Here is a 25,499-nt window from a genome sequence, read left to right on the forward strand (position 1 = left end):
CTATTAACAGTAAGTATAACATTCTTGTGCTGGGCTGGTGCATTCTATAAAAGCTTATTAGCCTCCATTTTTTTTTTCCACATTTCTTCTTTCTAAAATGTATTTTTAAATGCTTCATCATTAGATACTACTGTATTTTTTTTCTTACAATCCAAATATGCACACATTATTAACCAGGGATGGAATTATCTCCTGTACAAATGTGTGCAAAGGATGAAAGATGTAGAGATATACCACTAGACTTTTATTTTTTCTAATTCAGGTAGTAACAGATGTACTGGCAGTTTATTTTATTTCATTTCTGTGTGTCCTGGGTTTTAGTCTTTTATTTTACTGTTTGTGTAATATCAAGTTAAAAGAAATATCAAATTAATGAATTGAGTATTAATTACCAGCTTTATGCCAGGGATTTAGCTAGAGATCACCAAGCCCGTCTGAGTGCCTTCCATAACGTGCAAAGCAGACAGCTATGTACCATGTTCTCCTTGATCACAAGGAGAAGGAGACAGGAAGATCTCTTTCAGCTAATCTACTTCTGTGCTAGTTTTTTTAAAAAATGGAGTATATAAGAAGCAGTTTTTTCTTTCTTGTTCAGATGGTTCTCAAATGCTGAAATTTAGACTACTGTGTTCTTAAAATACTTTGATTTCTCTAAGTCTTATTTTCTCATGAGCATAAAGATCTCTTTCTTCCAACCTCATACCATCTAACTTTTAATTATTTTACCCAAATACTATGCTTTATAAACCTCAACATTTTTATTGCTTTTGGAAAGCATCAGGGTTTGGAAGACTATCTGCTCCTTCTAAATAGCAGTGTAGTATAGTGGAAATCTAAAATACAATGTAGTGTAGGAGAAATCTGACCGCCTTAAAATCTGGGACATTTTACATCTTGGTTACATTGCCTGACCCTCAAATTTCTTACCTGTAAAACAGTAACAGTAGTTACATGAGGGTCTTTTTGTGAAATAATTATGCACAATGTTTTCAGTCTCTAGAGTAGACATTAAATACATGATTTACTGTTAATATGGTCTTTTAAAAGGCAAAAAGTAGTTGAGCAAGTAATCATGTTTTATTTGGCATGGTGTTAGTGGGTGGCTGGGAGGAAAAGTGAAACAATGTTCCTTTACCCTCCTAACCACTTAATTTCTTGCTATCATGTGTGATACAGTTTTACCATGCATTTTAGTCTTAATATTTCTAAAGCAAAATTGAGATAAAACGTCAGTTCATGCTGTAATCTTGAAATTTACTAGGTACCTATAGTGCATGATTCACAGAATTTACTACATTGAATACCAAGTCAAATAACAACCTTAAAGAAACTTTTGACTTATTAATATGTGAGAAATATCAAACGGGTACAATATGAGTATGTGTGTATGTTATTATATATGCACATAAGAAAATCTCGGTGGACATTAGTAAATGCGCTGTTTGTTTTCTGTGTAATGCGAGTGTGTTTCTTTAGACGTTTTCTTTCCCTGTTCATTTATAGTAGAATCTTGGCACTCACCCTTGAACTAGGAATATTACATGCATCGCTTCCTCCAATTCGAACACCAGGGCTGCTCTGTGGCTCATCCAGTAGCAGGTGTGAAACATTGATATAAACAGAATTTTGTCTACCAAAGCCAAAATCCTCCCATTTCCAGTCTCTACCAGCCAGTGAAACACTAATACCAAACTTACTTCCAAATTCAAGTCTCAGGTATCACAGTTCATTATGCTTCCTGCCAAAACTACTGGCCCATGGAAACTCCTAAAAATTAAGGCAGAGGGAATTTTTTGTCAAATATCGTGTGATTTTAGGTGATACACTCCTAGTTTTGCAGCTTTTTCTGAAATTAGTAAATTGAAATTGTATTGCAGTTAATTACTGAATAACATTTCTCTTTGAATATAGCAAACTGCCTAATTATAACAGAACTGTTCACCGTATATTTCAAAATATTGTGGGGAAAAAAGTTCAGAAATCTGTAGATTCTCAATAAAATTTCTGCATTTTAACATTCTAAGGGATTTGGAATAATTAATGGATAGAATCATTTGACCAAACCATTTGTATCAATAAAACTGATTTATGTAAAACAATTTAGATTTAAAGGTTACATAATTTCAGAACATAGAATTCATATAGCTTCTTTAAAACTTTTTTGGAAGGGTGGTTCAGGGGGCAAGACTCGTATAAACAATTTGATAAATTTAAAATACAGTTTTAAAGGCAGTAGAATTAAAAATTGATCTTAGGAAGATTAAGCTTGAACAAGCATTTATTACCTGAATTTTTTGGAATGTTAGGCAATATTTATTAGGAAATGTTTTCTCTATCATTTTTTAAAGACCGGTACTTTTATAACCATGTGTATACCAAAGCTTTGTTAACATCTTTCAGGATGCATTTTTGTGATATTGATAGAGTGGTATTCAGACTACTGTAATACATGTTCCCTTAAATCCAGTCAACCATCATAGTGTACAAGATTTGAATAAGATAATCTCTATAAGGTACAGATAATGTGTAAAATGATATATCAATAAATTTTGAACAAATATTTACAATGTAAGTCTGTGGAAGATGCAGGAATTTGGGTCATAATTCTTAGCTGCTTATCCAGATTTTTCCGTGTTAGATGCTGTGGGAATAGTAATCAGTACTTACAAAGACATCATGTCTAATACATGTAGGGAGTTAGGTGCTCAAGTTGGTGCATTTTTGGTTTTGGTATTATTTTTAGGTAGGTACCGTACAAAACATGTAGAGGCTGTGTACATTATCATATACCTCCTTTAAAACACTGGTATCCTGAGCTGACAGGATAGTAAGAGAAGTTGGCAAGAGAATCAAAACGTAGGATAGAGTACTGTGGCAAGTGATGAAACCAGAAACCCAGCACTTTGAGGATTAATAGCAAGTGACACAGGGAGCAATGAAAGAGCTATGATTCAAAGAAGAACTAATAAAATTAGTATAGCATTAAAGATTTTGAATCAGCAGTTCACAGTTCTCCCATAATGAGAACATCAAGTACAGACAATTTTTAGTTTAAGAATAATATCTATTCAGAAAGAGAAAAACGAATACTGTATGTTAACACATATATATGGAATCTAAAAAAAAAAAAAAAAAAAAAGATTCTGAAGAACCTAGGGGCAGGACAGGAATAAAGATGCAGATGTAGAGAATGGACTTGAGGACACAGGGAGGGGGAAGGGTAAGCTGGGATGAAGTGAGAGAGTGGTATGGACATAAATACACTACCAAATGTAAAACAGATAGCTAGTGGGAAGCAGCTGCATAGCACAGGGACATCAGCTCAGTGTTGTGACCACCTAGAGGGGTGGGATAGGGAAGGTGGGAGGGAGATGCAACAGGGAAGAGATATGGGGATATATGTATATGTATAGCTGATTCACTTTGTTACACAGCAGAAACTAACACAACATTGTAAAGCAATTATACTCCAATAAAGATGTTAAAAAAAAGAATAATGTCTATTTTTCAAAAATTATAATTATATTCAAGTTCTCCCAAAAAACAGATCAAGGGACTAAATACTCTCTACCTCATTTTATGAGGTTTGTGTAACTTCAAATTAAAATCATGCATGAAAGTTGCATACCAGCTTTACTTATAAAAATAGACATGATAATTGTGAATAAAATGTTTTCAAAATAAATCACATAATAGCTAAAAATCATAATGCATTCTGCTAAGTAGAGTTAATTTTTGGAATGCAAGTTTGAGTTAATGCTAAAAAATTTCAATTAAGGTAATCCACCCTATTAAGAAAAGGATAATATTATTGTCTTAATAAATGCATCAGAATTTCTGATAAAATTCAATACCTAATTATAAAACAGCTCCTATCAAAATGAGAGGGACATATTTAATCTAATATTTAGAAATAACTATCACAACTTATTAAATATTTTATTAAATATCTTCTGGAGGTTTAAGCCTGCTTAGTAATCAAAAAATTACAATCTATAAATGACTAGAAAGGTAGTAATAAAGCTTCATTATTTGCTTATCATATTTTTAATGAAGAAAACTAAGAAAAAGATAAAAATATTATAATTAGAATCTAGCAGGATTACTTGATAGAACAATGGAATAGTATTCCTCTACACCATCAATAAGCAGAAACTATTTTAATTTTAAAACATTTTTATGTTAACACTAACTGGGTATTTGATAATATTAAGGGCTTATTGTTATTTTATTATAAGGATGATATTTCTCCTGATATTGATCTTGTCTCAGTGTAATTCTAATCATAATCTTGATATGGAAATTGATACACTCATTTTAATATTAGTATGGAAGAGAAAAAGAAAAAAATAAGATGTTCTTGAGGAAGAACAAGTAGGAGGACTTGCCCTTCTGAATACTGAGGCATATTTTAAGGTAATAATAATTAAAATAGAATATTTCTATGAAGTTGGATCAAAAGGACTAATGGAATTGACTAAGGAGCTGAGTCAGACTCACAGACATGTACAAATTTGTATATGACTGTCATTGCACATGAGTGAAGAATATGACAAAGGGGACTAGGATGATTATTCATATGGAAAAAAGTAATATTTCATGCATTCCTACCCCATACCACACACACACACACACACACACACACACACACACACACACACACACACACACACAAATATCCCAAGTAAACATTGAAATGTGAAAAACTTAATTCTTTAAAACTTTTATGAGAATGACTTCATTACCTCAGGTTTGAGAGGAATTTCTTTTTTTTTAATTAATTAATTAATTTATGGCTGTGTTGGGTCTTCGTTGCTGTGTGTGGGCTTCTCATTGTGGTGACTTCTCTTTGTTGTGAAGCACAGGCTCTAGGCACATGGGCTTCCGTAGCTGTAGCACATGGGCTCAGTAGTTGTGGCTCGTGGGCTCTAGAGCACAGGCTCCGTAGTTGTGGTGCATGGGCTTAGTTGCTCCGTGGCATGTGGGATCTTCCTGGACCAGGGCTCGAACCTGTGTCCCCTGCATTGGCAGGCAGATTCTTAACCACTGTGCCACCAGGGAAGTCCCTGAGAGGAATTTCTTAAGCACATCAGGAAAATGTGCAAACCATTACACTGTATTTATAAAAACATGTACACAAAGGCTCTCTGGAGCAAATGACACCATGCTGTGGCCAGCTTATGGCACTGTACATTCTATTAAAAACAAACAAGAAACCAAAAACCTTTAAAAAATGTACATTAAGATTATAAACTTTTATAATACCATAAAACAAGACATTGAAAATGAAAGAGAAGCCAAAAACTGGGAGAAGATAAGTACCAGTACCCTATACCTGACCTAAAAATATTATCAGGAATACACAAAAGCTTCCATAAATGTGGGCAAAAGACACAGATAGTCATTGCATAGAAAGGGAATATGGGTGGCTAAATAATACATGAAAAAATCTTCATTAGTAATCATGGAAATGCAAATTAAAATCATAGTTGGATACAATTTTACCTTTATTGGATAGTAAAAGTTAGATACTCTAAAAATAGGACCTCTTAAATAATGCTGGTAGTACAACAAGCTTTAGAAAACTATTTAGCATACCCTGTAACCCCAGTGACAGTATTTCTGAGTTACATAATGATATACAATTTTACACCCACCACCCTTGGTAAAAATATAAGATAAAATAAAATAAAATAAAATAAAATAATAAAGATAATACCAGGTATTGGTGAGGAATGGAAGAATAAGTTTCATGCAGACCTGGCAGCAGTGTATTCAGAACTTTTAAAAAAGCATTTTGGCATTTTTGATTAAAGTTATACAAGCACATAACCTATGGACCAGTAAGTCCTTCCCTAGAGAAGTTCTTGCATGTATCTATTAGGAAACATATACAAGAATGATCAATGCAGCATTATTTGTAATAATGAAAAAACAAAACAACTTTAAAATACTTGTCTCAGGAAACTGATAATAAACCTGGAGGAATCTCAGAAATTTAATACTGAGTGAAAATCAAATCACAAAAGAATATACGTATATTTACAATAATCATCATATTGTAAGTTGCTAAGAGAGTAGATCTTTTTTTGTTTGTTTTTTAAGTTAATTAATTAATTAATTTTTGGCTGTGTTGGGTCTTTGTTTCTGTGCGAGGGCTTTCTCTAGTTGCGGCAAGCGGGGGCCATTCTCACTATTGCGGCCTCTCTTGTTGCGGAGCACAGGCTCCAGACGTGCAGGCTCAGTAGTTGTGGCTCACGGGCCTAGTTGCTCGCGGCATGTGGGATCTTCCCAGACCAGGGCTCGAACCCATGTCCCCTGCATTGGCTGGCAGATTCTCAACCACTGCGCCACCAGGGAAGCCCAGAGAGTAGATCTTAAATGTTCTCACCACAAAAAATAAATGATAGCTATGTGATGTGCTGAAGGTGTTAGCTAATACTATGGTGGTAATCATTTTGTAATATATAAGTGTATCGAATCATCATGTTGTACACTTTAAACTTACGTAATGTCATATGTCAATATATGTAAAAAAAGAATATATAGAAGATACCAATTATATAAAGGTAGAAACTCAAAGCCTAAGGAATGAACTGTTAAGGACTTATAGATACATACATATTAAACCTATAAAAAGAAGACAAAGGAAGCCACAAAAAGAGAAAAAAGATTGGTGATTACCCTGGGGGCCAGGGTAACTGATGAAATAAAGACTATCTAGAGGGCCTCAGTAATATTGGAGATGTTATACTTCATAGGCTGGGTCATTCTTTCATTATTCTTCATAAGTTATATATGTTATATATTATATTTTCAATCTTTTCATAACATTTAAAAATGAAATTATAATACAAAAAGTATATATCCTTTAAATTGAAAGTGAAATAGAGAATACAAATATCCTTTACTCAGTAATTTTAGCTTAATAGTGAATAATATTTAGAAATTCTCCAGCATTGAGACAAATTACTAATTCTTCAGTTGAGTCCCTAAAGTAGTATTTTATTTACCTTTCAAGGCCATATTGTATAACATAAACATCTTGAAACGTTTTTTTGTGTTGCTTACACTGTAAAGCACTTTGAACCTGAGACTAGCAAAAGAAATGGCAGAGTAAACATCTTGTCTACTAATTGGTAGACTTATGGTCATCAATTGACTGGGTAGAGGAGCAAAAAAAAAAAAAAAAAAAAAGTCTGAAGTAGTATTAAAATTTCTCTTCTCTTTTTCTGTTAATGTTGACTGTACATAGTCAAATTTGCATGAATAAAAAGTGTGTATTCTGGGGCTTCCCTGGTGGCGCAGTGGTTGAGAGTCTGCCTGCTAATGCAGGGGACATGGGTTCGAGCCCTGGTTTGGGAAGATCCCACATGCCGCGGAGCAGCTAGGCCCGTGAGCCATAACTACTGAGCCTGCGCGTTTGGAGCCTGTGCGTTTGGAGCCTGTGCTCCGCAACAACAGAGGCCGTGATAGTGAGAGGCCCGCGCACCGCGATGAGGGGTGGCCCCTGCTTGCCACAACTAGAGAAAGCCCTTGCACAGAAACGAAGACCCAACACAGCCAAAAAATAAAAATAAATAAATAAATAGAAAAAAAATTACAAAAAACAAGGCAGAAGACACAAAACAGAGTTTTAAAAAAGTGTGTATTCTGCAACTCCACTTTATACATATTACAAAAGGACATTATTGATTATTAATTTCCAAATGGCTTTTTCATCAAACTGAGTTAAGTTTCAATTCAATTAGTTTACTTGCCCTGTCCAAAATACTGCAGAAAGAACTGCAGTTAGGAACAAAGAAAGAGAGCTGCAGAGGCAGAGATCAGATACAGCAATGAAAGAACAGGGAAGAGAGCAAGATGAGGGAGTAGGAAATACTAGCCTGTATTCACCCCTCCTCCCCCCAACCAAAAAAAAAAAAAATTAGATACCCAGGCACTAAAATAGGTCTGGGAGGGCTATGGCAACACCCTGGATCAAAACAAAAAAAAGGAGAAAGGATTGTGGGGGTGATCAATTTAGCTGGGACATCCAAAGATGGCTAGGAACCAAGAAGGGTGGAGGCTATTGGTATCAACCATGCAGAGGATGCCACCATGGTCCCCAGTGGTTGGCTCTGTGGAGGATCCTAACAATCTTGTCACTCAGGACTGTAACATCCCGACAGCCACAAACTCCCCACAGCTTTCATGGTGGGAGGCCCCAAAACGTTCTGGCATGGACTTCAGCGACCTGATGCTTAGAGGATACCAGCAGCTTTCACCACTGAGGTAACCAAAAGCCATCACTGCTGCAGACTCCCAGGAGAAGGAGGTGCTGCTGTCCCTCTCCACACCCAAAGGAATTGCTGTTGCAGAGTCCCCAGAACCTGGGCTGCCAACCCCCCCCACCCCAACCGTGCACATTCCCCAGAGCTCAGAGCCATGGCTACTCTGCTATACCTGCACTGTAGACCTGGATATAGCTGCCATTCCATGTGTTCTTGTGACTTAGGCAATAGAGTCACTGCCACTGTAGGCTGATGAGTATCCTGGATCCTGGGAGCTGCTATCACTCTACAAGCACCTGTACTCCAGACCCTGGCTTTGTGATTGCTCTATGGGTGTCCATTCATCAGACACCCATGTCACCCTCACTGTAATAGCCCTGCAAGCCAACCAGGCACTAAGAGGGATCCCTTCAGCCAAAACATCCTACATGGGAGAAAAAGAGACAGGGAGTCCCCAGCAGCCTTTGCTACCAAACAGCCCTCACTGCTACTGTGTGCAGCCACAACCTTGGCCACTGAGGACCCCTATTTTGTCTTATATCAGACAAAATAGACTCACTTCAAAAACTGTAAAGACACAAAGAACATCATTATGTAATTACAAAGGGATTGATTCATTAAGAGTATGTAACAATTGTAAATATATAGGTACTGAACACTGACACCTATATTAAGCAAACATTAACAGATCTGAACAATATAATAATAGTTGGGGACTCCAATACCCAACTTTAAACAATGGATATATCATCCAGACAGAAAATCAGTAAAGAAATATTGAATATGAACTATACTTTAGACCAAATGAACCTAACAGACATATACAAGATATTCTACCCAACAACAACAGAATACACCTTCTTTTCAAGCACACATAGAACATCTCCAGGATGGATCATAATTTAGGTCACAAAACAAGACTTAGCAAATTTAAGAAGTATGAAATCGTATCAAATATCTTTTCTGACCACAGTGGTATAAAACTAGAGCTCAGTAATAGGAAGAAAGCTGGAAAAATTTTAAACATGGAAATTAAACAACATACTCCTGAGTAACTAGTGTGTCATGGAAGAAATCAAAAGGGAAGTAAAAATACATCTTGAGAAAAAATGGAACAGAACATATGAATACTTATGGGATGCAGCAAAGGCAGTTTTAAAAAGAAGTTTATAGAGATAAATACTTTAAGAAAAAAGAAAGATCTCAAATGTGCAATCTAACTTTACGCCTGAAGAAAGTAGAAAGAGAACAAACTAAGCCCAAAGTTAGCAGAAAGATGGGAATAACAAAGATCAGGAAATAACAGAAATCAATGAAATAGAGATGAGCAAAACAATGGTAAAGATCAATGAAACTGAGCTATATTTTTGAAAAGATAAACAACATCAACAAACCTTTAGCTAGACTAAGAAAAAAGAAGACTCAAATAAAATCTGAGATAAAGGAGGAGACATTACAACTGCCACCACAGAAATACAAAGGAACTGAAGAGACTACTATGAACAAATATCAACCAACAAATTGGAAGCCTAGAATAAAGGATAAAATCCTTCGGAATAAATTTAACCAAGGAGGTGAAAGACCTGTACACTGAAAACTTTAAGACTGATGAAAAAAATTAAGACACAAATCAATGGAAAGATATCTCATATTCTTATCTGAAGAATTAATATTGTTAAAATGTCCACACTACCCAAAGCAATCTGCAGATTCAATGTAATCCCTATCAAAATTCCAGTGGCATTTCTAAAATTTATGTGGAACCACAAAAGACATTGAAGAGCCAATGCAATCTTGAGAAAAAAGAACAAAGCTGGACACATCACACTTGTTGATTTCAAACTATATTACAAAGCTATAGTGATCAAAAGATTATTTTGTCATCCAAACACATCAATGATCTGATCAAAAATGATCAATGAAACAAATTAATCATAGAAAATCAGTCAATGGAACAGAATAGAGAGCCCAGAAATAAACCCAATATATATGGTCAATTAATTTTTGGCCAAGGAGGCAAGAACACAATGGGGAAAGAATAGTGTCTTTAATAAATTGTATCAGGAAAACTGAATATACACATGCAAAAGAAACCCCTATCTTACACCATCATAAATATTAATTTGAAATGAATTAAGGACTTAAATGTAAGACCCGAAACTGCAATACTCCTAAAAAGGAATACTTCTTGACATTGGTCTTGGCAATTTTTTTTTTTTTTTTTTTTGGATAAGACAACGAGCACAGGCACAAAGCAAAAATATACACGTTGGACTACATCAAACTAAAAAGCTTATGCGCAGCAAAGGAAATGATTAACAAAATAAAAAGGCAACCTATGGAATAGGAGAAAATACCCAACATATAGCTAATAAGGGGATAATATCTAAGAAACTCACAATTTGATAGCCAAAAAAAAAAAAAAAAAAATCCAGTTAAAAACTGGGCAAAGGACCTTAATATTTCTCCAAAGAAGATATACAGATAACCAATAGATACGTGAAAGGTTCTCAACATCATCAGGGAATACAAAGCAAAACCACAATGAAATATCACCTCACACCTGTTAGGAGGTCTGTCAAAAAGACTAGGTAGCAAATGCTGGTGAGGGTGTGAAGAAAAGGTGAAATTGTACACTGTTGGTGGGAATGTAAACTGGTAGAGCCATTATGGAAAACAGTATAGAGGTTCCTCAAAAAATTAAATCTAGAACTACCACAATTCAGCTGTACTACTTCTGTGTATATATCCAAAGAAAATGAAATCAAGTATCTAAAAGAGATATCTGCACTTCCATGTTTATTGCAGCATTATTCACAATAGCCAAAGTATGAAAACAACCTAAGTGTTCGTGGACAGATGAATGGATAAAGAAAAGTGGTGTGTATATACAATGGAATATTATTCGGCCTTAAAAAAGATCATGCCATTTGCAACAATGTAGATGAATTCAGAGAACACTGCAATAAGTGCGATAAGCAAGACCAAGAAAGCCAGAGACTGCATCATATCACTTATATGTTGAATCTTAACAGAAAAAAGTCAAACTATTGGAAACAGGGTAGAATCAGTTGTCAGGGACTGGGAGTTGAGGGAAATGGGGAGATGTTGGTCAAGGAATAGAAGCCTTCAGTTATAAGATGAATAAGTTCTGAGAATGTAACGTATAGCATGGTGACTGTAGTTAACAATACTGTATTGTATTCTTGAATTTTGCCAAGAGAGTAGATCTTAAGTGCTCTCAACATACACACACACACACACACAACTAAGTAACAAAGGTGAGTTGATGGATGTGTTAATTTGATTGTGATAATCATTTCACAACATACATGTATATCAAATCATCATGTTATACACTTTAAATATATACAATTTCATTTGTCAATTATACCTCAAAAAGCCTCCCCACCAAAAAAAGAAAAAAAAAAATACAAGGCTGGCCAGTATTATTCAGAATAAAAAGTAGAATTCTTCCCATAAGTTTTCCCATAAAATTTACATGACACTGATCATTGGTCAAATTAGATATTTTTTTTAAAAAGAATAGAAATAACCTTAAAAAGATAGAAAACAACTGGTAAATTGTCATCGTACCTTCCTGTATACACCAGCTTTTAAGCTATGTCAACAGACCTTTTTTCTCCAGTAATGCTTTCCTATACCATCCTATGTATTTTTTTTTCCATTGTGGCTGTTTCTTATTCTTTTTTCAAATATGTTTCATTTGAGGGTTCTTGAATAAACAGGGTCCTAAAATAAGTATGTGTGACAAAAATAATTTGATGGGCAAAAATGACAACTATAGTAAAATATCCACTTAGGTATTAGTTTGGATAGCAATACAATGCTTATAGGAAGATAAATTTTTGCCAAAAAAAGAGCTGGTTCCTTTGCATTCTAGCCCAAAACAAAGCAAAACTTTATTAGATTTTTATTTTTTAATTTCCCATATCTCATGCTTTTCTAGGTTCTATGCATGTTTTAAACAGAGCTTGTCTGGTTTCTAGGATGTCCTAAGCAAAAATAGTGTCATTATGGGTTATGGAACAAGTATAGGAATAAATATATAGAGTACACAGCAAGCACACACAAAAATTAACTTCATATTGGTTTGACAATCTGTGGTTGGTTTTACCACAATATACTGATTTTATTGCATATCATTATGTTCATAGCATCATGTAATTTGGCATGTAATTTGTATCAGAAGAGTTCCCTCTGAATCATTTTTTAAATACCAATAGCTGTGTATTAATCACATAGCTTTATATGTAATCATATTAACTATAGTGCAGAAGTGTCTCAATCAACATGACTCCTAGTTTTGGAGCCGATTTTTAAATAGATTATGTTGTTGTCAATAGAAGGATCAGAAGTAAGAAAAGAGCTAGTTGGTATTAATTATTCTCTTCTCTATAGTCCCATGGTCCTTGATTAGTTCTTAATTTGAGTTTAATTCATTCTGCTTTGATTTTGTATAATTTCTGTAAAGCTCATCACCTCTACCAAATTGTGAATTTCTTGTGTAGTGTCCTGTCTCATGCATCTTTCACATCCCACATCTATTAATAATGGTTCGTATACTGAACAACCATAACTTGAAAGAACAAAGATTTCCTTTTTTTTTTTAGAATATGCCTTTTAAATTTCTTTCAGAAATTTGGTACAACTGTACAAAAGTGAAAATGACATAGAAATTTCAAAGAAGATTAAAACTCAGTGGACTTCTTTGGGCCTGGAAGACGTACAGTTTGTAAATTACTCTGTGCTGCTGAACCTGCCAGGCACTTCTCCCAGCTCAGTGACTCTGAGCAGCAGTGGCCAGTGCTTTCATCCTAATGGCCAGCCTTGCAGCGAAGAAGCCAGACAACACAGCAGCCAAGATCTGCTCTACTCATATGCAGCCTATTCTGCCAGCGGAACTCTCAAGGTAATATGACCATTTGTCTCTGTCATTTACAGTGAAATGAAATTAGAAAACAACAGCTTTCATCTAAATTGAACTAACTGGCAAGAAGCAACATACCAAAATAACCATTAAATGTGCTCAGTGTGGAGATGCCAGGAAAGGGGAAGGAAGATTTGAATTGCCTGCCCCTTTTCTTGTCATATTTTGAAAGTGAAAACATGTTAGAAGAATTTAATTTAAACGTGTTGAGTGTGTGACCGAGTCGTTCACATTTTGCTTAATCCTCACACTGTGAGTTCATTTTGTTCTTTGGTTCTGAAGAGGCAAATGTTAATAGATCAATGTGGACAGAAAGAATAGAAACGGAGGCAGTTGTGTTTTGAAATTGTATATGCGCACAAGAAATGAAGTGGAAAATTGATGTGATTATTCACACATTTAAGATTTGACATACAGTGTGTCTGCTTTCTGATGGAAAATATAAACAAGGGACCAGGTGTGAATTATTGCTTTAGTCTTTCTGGGTTAGCTGGTTTTTTGACGTGGTGGATTTTTGGCATTGTGGTTAAGTGCACAGCTTCTAGAGCCACGTGGACTAGTGTCAAATCTCAGCTCCCCAATTACCACTGTTAATTAAGCATATAGGGCTGAGTTCTCTCATCTCTGTAATGGGGATAATGATAGTTCCAGCTTCATAAGCTTGTTATGAGTATTAAATTAATTAATATATGTAAATCTTGGAGGATAGAGCTTAGCCTATGGTAAGGACAAGAGAGCAGTCAGATACCATAGTATTTAATTGGTCACTGGTTTCCTTTATATAGGCAACTTTGCCATCTCCATGGAAAAGTCTCATTTGAATAAACACATTCAGTTTTTTTAATAAAACTATTGATTTCTTCTATAGATTTTATATGAATGAAATGCTGTTTCTGATTGTTGATTATTGGCACAGATTTTTAAGAATCCAACTTATTATTAACTCTGATTAAGATGATTAATTTAAATCACTTAAAGTTACGTTGCAGAAATACATGCTTGTTCCCAATTTTTAAAAATTTTTTTTCGGGTGCGGCATGAGGAGAAGCAGCTAACCAGTGCTTTGGCATTGTTCTTGTTCTGTGTTGTAACATTCTCTGATATGTAGCAGAACCGCATATAACCAGCACCACCTTGAAAGTCTTTTTATTAATTAAAAGTTAACATAATATTAAATGTCTGTAATATTTCCAGTGTAGGACTCATGATTTGACTTGGTGAATATACACTATGTCTGATAGGCAATAATAGAAAAGTACCTGCATACTAATAGAAATAGAGGGAGACTGCCAGCATTCTTTCTTCGGTTCAGAAACTTTGGTCTCAAGTCGAGATTCTAAAGTTACCCCACGTCTTTTAGCCTCCCAACCCTGCATAAGCCCCACACATTTCCAGGCTCCTCTTTATCCTGGTTGATTCAAGTACAGCACAGTCATCTCCTTCCTTAAACAAAAACATGTCCAAAACACAGAATGACAACAAAACCCCAGAAGCTTGAGGGGATCCTTGGAATCACCCCCATCTATTTTCTTTCCAATTTCCTCTGGCAAACGTTCATTATTCCTCGACTGAGGTGATATGGAAAAGCCGTGGAACTATAGCTTGTGTCTCAGTTGCCTCAGTGTGTACCTGTTTAATAATCGCCTGGGCACATTGGATTTTTTTTTTTATATTCCTATGTAACCATATCTCTGAGGGATTTTCACACATTTATCTTATCAGTTATAAGTGTTTAAATTTTCTCTTTGTTTCATATAAAAGAAAACCAAGGTCTGCTATAGAATCATGGAAGTAGTTAAGTGTCTGCCAAGTCATAAGTCATGGAACTCTAGTATTATCTTGGTAGGAATGTAAATTGGTGCAGCCACTATGGAAAACAGTATGGAGGTTCCTCAAAAAACTAAAAACAGAACTACCACATGACCGAGCAATTCCGCTTCTGGGTATATATTCAAAGAAAACAAAAACACTCACTCAAAAAAATACACCCACCCCAATGTTCATAGCAGTGTAATTTTTTACACACAGGTGCCCACACACAATGGAATATTACTCACCCATAAAAAATGAAATTTTGCCATTTGAAACAACATGGATGGACCTGAAGGGTATTATGCTTAGTGAAATGTCAGACAGAGAAAGGCAAATACTCTATTTTATCACTTATGTGTGGAATCTAAAAAATAAAGTGAATGAATATAACAAAATACAAAGAGACTCACAGATATAGACAACAAACTAGTGGTTACCAGTGAGGAGAGGGAAGGCGAAGGGCAAGATAGGAGATAAAGGAATACAAATTACTATATATAAAGTAAATAAGCTACAAAGATATATTGTACAGCACAGGGAATATAGCCAATATTTTATAATAACTTTAAATGGAGTATAATCTATAAAAATATTGAATCACTATGTTGCATACCTGAAACCGATATAATGTTATAAATCAACTGTACTTGAATTTAAAAAATACCAGTTTTAATAAAGAAGTGCTGAAAAAGATTTTAAATAATATAGCTATTAAAAGGGAGAAATAAAGTTAGCTATAGATGTAGAAGTGTATTCCATGTTTGCAATATTAGACCTAGATAGAAGGGAATAATGTTAAAGGAACTAAAATGCAATTATGGATAAAACAAACACTTTGTATTTGAAGAACATAATTTAAGAAATTAACCGTGCAAATTAGATGACGACACTGGCAATAAGTATTTTTAGAATTATGTTAATAATTCAAATCTATTACACTAAGTACATAATAATTTAAGTATTTATATAAATAAAGGACATAATGTGATATTGACTTTTTAAACTTTTACTATATTAGGATTATAATTTTCAAAAGCAAAGCAATTTCTTGGTGACTATTTTATATGCATATAGAATACTTGCATATATTTTATATACATGTTTTAGATAGGTGTATTACTGAAACTCACATATTCTAATTAATAGGACACTGGTGAATTTTCTGTGTCTCTTCAGACTATTTCCCAATTCAAATCAAGCTTGAGAGGTTGCTGCTGATGATTCAGGCATACCTACTTTTTGATTTTGAGTACATTGTGTTTGCATGAATTTCTATCAGGCAGCGCCATTAACAAGTTCTTAAATTATTCTAGTCTGACTGCCAGCAAAGCTCCCCACTACTTTTGCTTTTGACAAGGTTATTTGTAGAAGAGCCATGCCCTTTTTCTTTGAAGAGCCGTCATGTCCATTCATCATATGACCATTTTGTATAAGCTTCCAATTTTTGCTTTCTGCCAACAGTCTAAACAGCATTTGTGATATCTGAGATCTGCTTCGAAAACCTACTTAGTGCCAGCATGATGGATGGCGTACTTTGCAACTTTTTGTAATTCATTGTGCACTGGAAAGGTGACATTGTTTACCCCATCATAATGACAGGTGGGTCAGTAAAATGGTCCTAAGGAGAGTTGTCCTGTCAGACGCAAAATACATATTAAAATGGATACATAAATAATTTAGCATGAGTGAGGTTAGCTTCAGGGAGTAAACAGTGATTTATATTTTTATTAAAGGGAAATATCAACTATAATTTCATCATAATGTTAAAGACATTGATAGTGCTGGCAATGTCTAGTCAGTTTTATAAGTAGAATATATGGCTTTATGTAATTCCTGTGCAGTTCTTTCTTTCTTTTTTTTTTTTTTTTCAGTTATTTCTTTTGTCCTTTGTGAAACCCGTGCAGGTACAGAAAAGCAAAGGGAACAATTAGTATTTAATATAGGTTGGTCAGATTGGGTCTACCATGTTCTTACTTTGAATAAGGGATTTGTTTTTATTCCAATACATTTATAAATTTTGAAGTTTTCTTTCTGTTAAGCATTATTTTATATCGGGAAGACAAACCAAGTGATGCAGTTTTATAAAGAAACATTTTCAACAGCTCATTAGCTGCGCATGAAATATTGTTACCAACACACTTCTCACTATCCCATTCCTCAGAAAGTATAGTTCAAGAGCCCAGACTGGCAACCTTCCTTATCAGTTGCACATCTGTGGATTGGTTGCTTCAATTCTCTAAGCCTCATAAGTCCTTATCTGTATAAGGGGAATAGTAATAGTACCTCAAATGATTGTTGTGAGGAAGAAATGATAGAAACCATGTCAAGGGCCTGGAACTTAGAAGCACTCAATAAATGTTAGCTATTGTTGTTATTAGTAGTTGGTATAAAGTAGATGCATTTAAATGGGAGAAATTAAGAAAATATCAGAACTATATATCATAAAATTTGGAGTACAAATTTTTACCACATTGTCAATACAATCTTCCTGTCTTCTATTTAACATGACAAATATTAATCATTAGGGAGGAAAATGCCTTAAGTATGAATCTATAATAAAATAAATATAATTCCCTGACCATATTTTTTATTTAAAACTGAAAGCTCAAATAAATGAAATATTCTATTTTTGAATGCAGAATGGCAAGTCATGTCAAGTTGGGCCTGAAGAGCATTGCTTGTCTGTTTTGTGAAATATCATGACATAGTTTAACACATGAAATCTGAACACTGCATCAAATATTTTGTCAAAAAGTCTTAAAGAGAAAATAATCGCTGCATGGAATCCTTGGATAACTTGTAATCAGATGTTTATTTTCTCACGGCTAGGAAGACTTTGTCTTCCTCTTTTATTTTTTTATATTCTCAAACAAAGGCAAAATGATCAGTGCTATGGCAGAAGGCAAAGCTATATGTATTTAGCTCTGAATGCTTCCTGTTACAGATAAAAATATCGGAAAGCTAAAGGAATAGAATGAAATTGTATTATTGTCTGGGTATGAAGGTGAGGCTGCTCTCTCACAAATAAAAAATGTGAGCTTCGAGCAGTTTTTCAATGCTGAAAAGGATTTTGCATTTTATTTGTCTCCCCTCTTTTGTGGAATCCATCTTTTGGTCAACAGTGCACAAATGTGAGATGAATGGCTTTGGACAAAGTTGTATGTAAGTGATTCACTTAAAAAAATCTAGATAAAATCCCTTGGTTTAATATGACCTTCTGTTTCTGATTTCACAAGCTCTGTGCAGTAACTAACTGAGTTAGCAAAATAATTTCATAGCCGGCTGCTTTTTTTTTTTTTTTCAAGATAGTCCATGGGATTAGTTTCCACATATTTAAGGTATATATTTTTCCTGGATTTAAAATTTCGTAGAGAGAAGCATTTACAAATAAAAAAGTGATCTATCGCAACATAGTGTCCATAGTGAGATATTTGTTAGGGAGGTTACATCTTATTCCTGGGAAAGAATAAAAGCCTATTTTATGAAATAAAAATTTACAACAAAGACAGTTGAATTCACCTAAACAGTTAAAGTACAATGGACTATTTTTCTCCCTCTTCATTAGAAGAAATACAGCATTTTGAGGGAGAAAGTGTTTGACTACAGATTTCTAATTTGACTAAAGTTATTTCTAAAGATTCTGAATCACCATAATTGTTGTTTGACAGAAAATTCTAGGTCAGAATTTTTAGTTTTAATATACGTTAAAGCATACCACTTACAATGTTTTGATAACATAACTTTCTTCACAGATTTAATATATAGTTTAATTTTCATAAAATGCCAGTATACAGATTACAAGTAAGATTTACCTCATTTCATTGGACGCTGCAAATTCAGTCTTTTCAGAACTAGAGAGATCTGTGCAAAAGTTGATCCTTAGGTTTATGCACTATTTCAGTACATTAATATAGTTGATTTTAAAGGAAGCAGAATTCTATCATATTAATTTCATGGTCTCCAGGAAGAATTCTCTTGAATTAATTTGCAACTCCTTCAATATCCTTACCTTAATAAGTTGAGTATCATTTATTAAATAAAGTACCCTCTGATTATTAATCTGTTTTTCCTTGTATTTTAATTTGATACTGAAAGATAAACTGACTGATATAGAATTTAGCCTGCTGGCTGTCACTAATGTAGCAAGAAACACTCAACATTTAGCAAGTATATACTGAGTGCCCTTTTTTATGCCGATCACAGGAGCAAAATGATCCATAAGAAAGCTTTGGACGCTGCCCACATGTAGCTGGCGGTCTAACAGGGGAAACTTGCTATTAGGTCAGCAGTTACACAACTGCATGGTGCCATCCTGCTATGAACACTGGCAAGTTACCTAAATATCCTAGACTCTGTTTCCTCATCTGTATAGTGGGCAGAAATATCGAGAAATATGAATGTTCTGAAGATTGACTGAAAACAACTGATGTAATCTCCATGGTAAAATGTCTAGCACAGAGGACATAAATGGTTAAGTACTGATTTTCTTTTTCCTTTTTATCATAACAGCCCTGGCCAATTTAACCCTTCTTATAATACACGTGTGCGTGCATGTGATCTCTCCCTCTCTCTCTCTTTCTTCCTCCCTCTCTCTCTCTCTCTCTCTCTCTTTCTTCCTCCCTCCCTCCCTCTCTCTCTCTCTCTCTCTCTCTCTCTTTCTTCCTCCCTCCCTCTCTCTCTCTCTCCCTCTAAGGTTCTGTATTCAATTTCCAGTTTTCCAACAGCTGGGGTTCCCGGTGAACCTCCTCTTGCCCTTATCTCTCTCTTGCCGTTACCCACCTCTTGCCCTGATCTACTTCTGAATTTTTTCCACTTTGCCGAGACCTAGGCACACGCTTCAACCCACATCTCTAATGCATATCTTTTTTTTTTTTCTAAATTACCTAGAAAATCCTTAAAGAGTGTATTTTTTTCTTCCCAACAATTTGTTTTCTTAATCTAGTATACATTCTTATCCCACGTTTGCATTATTTTGCTTGTTGACTTTGGAGATTACTGACGTAAATATGGAAATGTAATCCTGACAGAACTTTGCTTCACTTTGGTTAAATTTCTATATTGCAGTACTTTTTAACTTAATTTTCTCTTCTTTAGATGAATGTGCTTTATATGTTAGATTATAAAACATTTCACAAGTTGTTAAAAATGATTACTATATGCCAAGACAAGTGACTACTCTGGCTTATCTTTGTTTTTTCTGCTTTCAAAACATGGTCACTGTACACAAATAAAATAAAATAAATTATTCACTGTGCCATTAAGCATTGCATTTAGTATATCATTGTAGCAAATATTTTTCAGCATGTGTTTATATTACAGTAATAAAAAGTGATAAAACTGACAAGCCATCCCTTTCTCTGACCTTTTACACTGAAGACAGCAGAACGGATTGCGTGTCTCATGCTTAATGCTGAATTCAGTTGGGATATACTAGTTTAGCACACTTGCTGGTGTCCTTTCTGATCGGTTGGGAGTCTATTTTAACTGATTAGTTCTTCTGCTGTTCTAGTAATTAAATGTTTTAAATAACTAAATATTATTTAAATTATTAATAGCTTTTTAATACTAAAATACTTAATATTTTATATATCTGGATGCTTATGCCAACCCCATTTTAACTGGTCTTTATTAGCTAGAATACTGTTTTGAGAAGGAGTTTGAAAGGATTGATTAGTGATATCTGCCACAAGGGTGGGAGGAAGCAGCATTGACTTTCGTGTTTTAATACATTGTGGTTTTCATAATAAGGTCTATGATGGAAAGCTCTTCAGTGAACTTGAAAAAAAAGAACTAAGAAAGTTCTAACAATCTTTGAATTTTGAACTCTTCATCATTACTAATATACTATTTTTTTAGAAAGGATAACAGTAAATATGGGAGATTATTCTGATTTTACAAGTTTTTAATAAACATAAGCACTTTAATTTGAAGAATATTCAAAAGCTAGATTACATAAAGTAGTAGTAAATTTCTAAAGTAAAATTTGTATTTGGATGAATAGTACTTCTGATAACCCTGTATCTTGTCGGTATGAGAACTGCTTGGGTTTACCATTTCTGACTTTGAGTAGAAAATTACTGTTTTAGTCAAAGCAGGCTTTTCAAATATTCTGTACATTCAGAATCTCTCTTAGAGAAAACTGGGAGGATTCAGAGTGATTGATTTGGTTGAAAATGTCAAGTCTGAAAAATTTCAAGGCATACATCATTTCATAAGCATGAATAATTTTTGCTACCTCAGGTAGAAGAGAAACATGGCCCTGGATTGTTCCTCAATGTGGAACCCAGACCACCAGCAGGTGGAGGGCCCCAGAAACACTTCTCTGACCTGGCTACTTTCCGTGATTGTTCTATTTATTTTAGTTAGCTTACTACAGAAAATAGCAATTCTATTCATTTCTCTTGTTTATTCCCTTCTGTTGCTTCTTCTCAGAATAGTCTCTCCACTTTTCCATAGAACATTTGATGCTATAGAATGTCACTTTTTAATGTTTTGATTTTTAGTCATTGCTAATTATTTGGTTTATGATTCCTTCTAATCACATATTTTACAGTGGATAGAAGATACTTGTATTTTAATGTTTGTTTCTAAAGGGTACCAGTATCCTCTTAGCTGTTTCTATGTGGCCCATCTGTTGTCATGCTGATACTTTTTCTTTTTTAACAAAGTATAAATATTTGATTTTCTGTTACAATTGTTGTTTTTTAAGTTCTTTGTTCAAAAATTAACATATAAAATTTAAATAAAAATTAATGTGTAGACTTTTTAATATTTCTCTCTGGTAAAAAAAAATAATTAAAACAGCTAGTTTCCTTTCACTCTGCACCTCTCATTTACTCTTTCCTATGTGTCAGGAAGTCCTCTCTGTGTTAGGGAAAAACTGGTACACATAGAGTAAATAGTTCAACAAGCACCTACATTCCTGTTCAGTTGACATTTCCCAAAGACTACTCAGATGTGACTTAATCCTTGATATTTGGACATAAATTAAACATGGTACGCCAACTGGTAAGCGGACGGTTTTCTAGCGTGACAGAATACATGCAATAAAGAGAGGTTCATTGTAGCAACAAGAATGGTTGGAAAAAATGGCTTGACATTTTATCATATCATTGTATATTGATTTGTCTCAGAAAAGTTCAATGTGCTTTCTTGCATCTGTGATTTTCAGTTTGCTTGAAGGTAAATATGAAAGACTTTTGGAAAGGACCTGGTTCAGAAGCATCCTTTGAAGACAGTAGATAATTTTTATTATCACCTGTCAAACTGTCAGAACATTGAGACTTCTGTAAATATTGCCTTTTAATGCATAGCCTCAAAGTACATAAACCAAAATAAATTGATAAAATGATGCCTGTTTTGGGGAATATTTTTGTGGGATAAAACCCTCTTACATGTTAAAATGCTTTAATCATTGATATATGCTATTTATGGAAGATGAGTTGAAGATCTCTTTAATTGAAATTGCCATTTTTGATGTCATTTACAGAATTGGTATTTTAGTAACTGCCATATTTTTCTGGTATGTACACAAACAAAAAGTCATAGTCTGGCCTACACGCTCTCAGACCAATATGATTTTTCCCCAAACCTCTCCTAAATATGAAAAGTATGTTCATTAATATAACCAAATGAATAATGTCTCTGCTTTAAGATGCTATCAGTGAATCATAATTAGTAGATAACTTAGAAAGTTGAAATGGAAAATATGAATTCTCTCATTTTTACAATATGATCATTAATATTATGTGACCATTTATTTAATAGAGCTTTAAAATTGTAGATCAATATTTATATGGTAATGGTATCAGCAGACTCAAAAATCAAATTAATAAGACACTGATTTAATCACATTTTAATAGGAGCAAAATTTTGATCAAAAACCATTCTGACACAAGTAACTTTAACAATTAGGTTTTCTTGGCAAATACATTTGAAAGTATAGCTTAACTTTAGGGAGATACTGTAAACTGTAATCATTTCAATTCAAGACAGATAAGCCAACAATGTATGTAGGACATCAGGGTGAGAATGGGTGTGTGATGGACCCTTTACTGAGGAAATTACCCTGTAATTGAAATTGAAACTGATAGACACATATATGCATAAAGAGATGAGTCTTAAGAGAGGCAGAAACAGATCACTGTGGGAATCAAAGTAAAAAGATAAGTTCACATATAATTGGGCAACAGGTAAATATAATTCCTCAGGGAGGTAACATTTGAAATGGGTTTTAAAGTATTAGTAAAGTTTTTATAGAAGCAGATGAAGGTAATGGCTAAGGAAATATTTCATGCCAGAAATGTTTCCTTGAATAGTTAGATTTACCGATCTCTTGTTATTCACATGTTCTTCAAATGAGTCTTCTGTGGAGGCGCTTTGTATACAATTGGCTAAAGTACGTTATAGCTCTGACTGAGAAGAGTGAGAAGTGAGACGTCTGGATTCTTCATCTCCATTCTTTCACTATTTGCCACCACTAACATTTTATCAACACCTCAACGTAGATATGCTATACGTTGAAACAGCACATTTATTTATTTTTAACATCTTTATTGGAGTATAATTGCCTTACATTGTTGTGTTAGTTTCTGCTGTATAACAAAGTGAATCAGCTATACGTATACTTATATCCTCATATCCTCTCCCTCTTGTGTCTCCCTCCAACCCTCCCTATTCCACCCCTCTAGGTGGTCACAAAGCACCGAGTTGATCTCCCTGTGCCATGTGGCTGCTTCCCACTAGCTATCTATTTTACATCTGGTAGTGTATATATGTCCATGTCACTCTCTCACTTCATCCCAGCTTACCCTTCCCCCTCCCCGTGTCCTCAAGACCATTCTCTACGTCTGCATCTTTATTCCTGTCCTGACCCTAGGCTCTTCAGAACCATTTTTTTTTTAAGATTCCATATATATGTGTTAGCATACGGTATTTGTTTTTCTCTTTCTGACTTACTTCACTCTGTATGACAGACTCTAGGTCCATTCACCTCACTACAAATAACTCAATGTCATTTCTTTTTATGGCTGAGTAATATTCCATTGTATATATGTGCCACATCTTCTTTATCCATTCTTCTGACAATGGACCCTTAGGTTGCTTCCATGTCCTGGCTATTGTAAATAGTGCTGCAATGAACACTGTGGTACATGACTCTTTTTCAATTATGCTTTTCTCAGGGTATATGCCCAGTACTGGGATTGCTGGGTCATATGGTACTTCTATTGTTAGTTTTGTAAGGAACCTCCATAATGTTCTCCATAGTGGCAGTATCAATTTACATTCCCACTAACAGTGTAGGAGGGTTCCCTTTTCTCCACACCCTTTCTAGCATTTATTATTTGTAGATTTTTTGATGATGGCCATTCTGACTGGTGTGAGGTGATACCTCATTGTAGTTTTGATTTGCAATTCTCTAGTGATTAGTGATGTTGAGCATCCTTTCATGTGCTTGTTGGCAATCTGTATATCTTTGGAGAAATGTCTGTTTAGGTCTTCTGCCCATTTTTGGATTGCATTGTTTGTTTTTTTGATATTGAGCTGCATGAGCTGTTTGTATATTTTGGAGATTAATCCTTTGTCAGTTGTTTCGTTGGCAAATATTTTCTCCCATTCTGAAGGTTGTCTTTTCGTCTTGTTTATGGTTTCCTTTGCTGTGCAACATCTATTAAGTTTCATTAGGTCCCATTTGTTTATTTTTGTTTTTATTTCCATTTCTCTAGGAGTTGGGTCAAAAAGGATCTTTCTGTGATGTATGTCATAGAGTGTTCTGCTTATGTTTTCCTCTAAGAGTTTTATAGTGTCTGGCCTTAAATTACGGTCTTTAATCCATTTTGAGTTTACTTTTGTGTATGGTGTTAGGGAGTGTTCTAATTTCATTCTTTTACATGTAGCTTTCCAGTTTCCCAACACCACTTATTGAAGAGACTGTCTTTTCTCCATTGTATATCTTTGCCTCCTTTGTCAAAGATAAGGTGACCATATGAGCGTGGGTTTCTCTTTGGGCTCTATATCCTGTTCCATTGATGTGTATTTCTGTTTTTGTGCCACTAACATACTATCTTGATTACTGTAGCTTTGTAGTATAGTTTGAAGTCAGGGAGCCTGATTCTTCCAGCTCTGTTTTTCTTTCTCAAGATTGCTTTGGCTATTCGGGGTCTTTTGTGTTTCCAAACAAATTGTGACATTTTTTGTTCTAGTTCTGTGAAAAATGCCATTGGTAGTTTGATAGGGATTGCACTGAATCTGTAGATTGCTTTGGGTAGTAGAGTCATTTTCACAATGTTGATTCTTCCAATCCAGGAGCATAGTATATCTCTCCATCAGTTTGTATCATCTTTAATTTCTTTCATCAGTGTCTTATAGTTTTCTCCATACAGGTCTTTTGTCTCCTTAGATAGGTTTATTCCTAGGTATTTTATTCTTTTTGTTGCCATGGTAAATGGGAGTATTTCCTTAAT

The 25,499-nt window shown here is 34.5% G+C and overlaps 1 protein-coding gene across 1 annotated transcript in view; it reads left to right on the plus strand.

The window, feature by feature from the left end:
* NAALADL2 (N-acetylated alpha-linked acidic dipeptidase like 2) overlaps nt 1–25,499 on the plus strand; it is a 1,059,167-nt gene that overhangs the window by 372,522 nt on the left and 661,146 nt on the right. Inside the window, exon 3 of the mRNA XM_057545762.1 lies at nt 12,933–13,206. Coding sequence (XP_057401745.1) covers nt 12,933–13,206 — 274 coding nt within the window. The remainder of the gene's footprint in view (nt 1–12,932; nt 13,207–25,499) is intronic.

This window comes from Balaenoptera acutorostrata, chromosome 4, assembly GCF_949987535.1.
Source record: "Balaenoptera acutorostrata chromosome 4, mBalAcu1.1, whole genome shotgun sequence".
Classification (NCBI taxonomy): Eukaryota; Metazoa; Chordata; class Mammalia; order Artiodactyla; family Balaenopteridae; genus Balaenoptera; species Balaenoptera acutorostrata.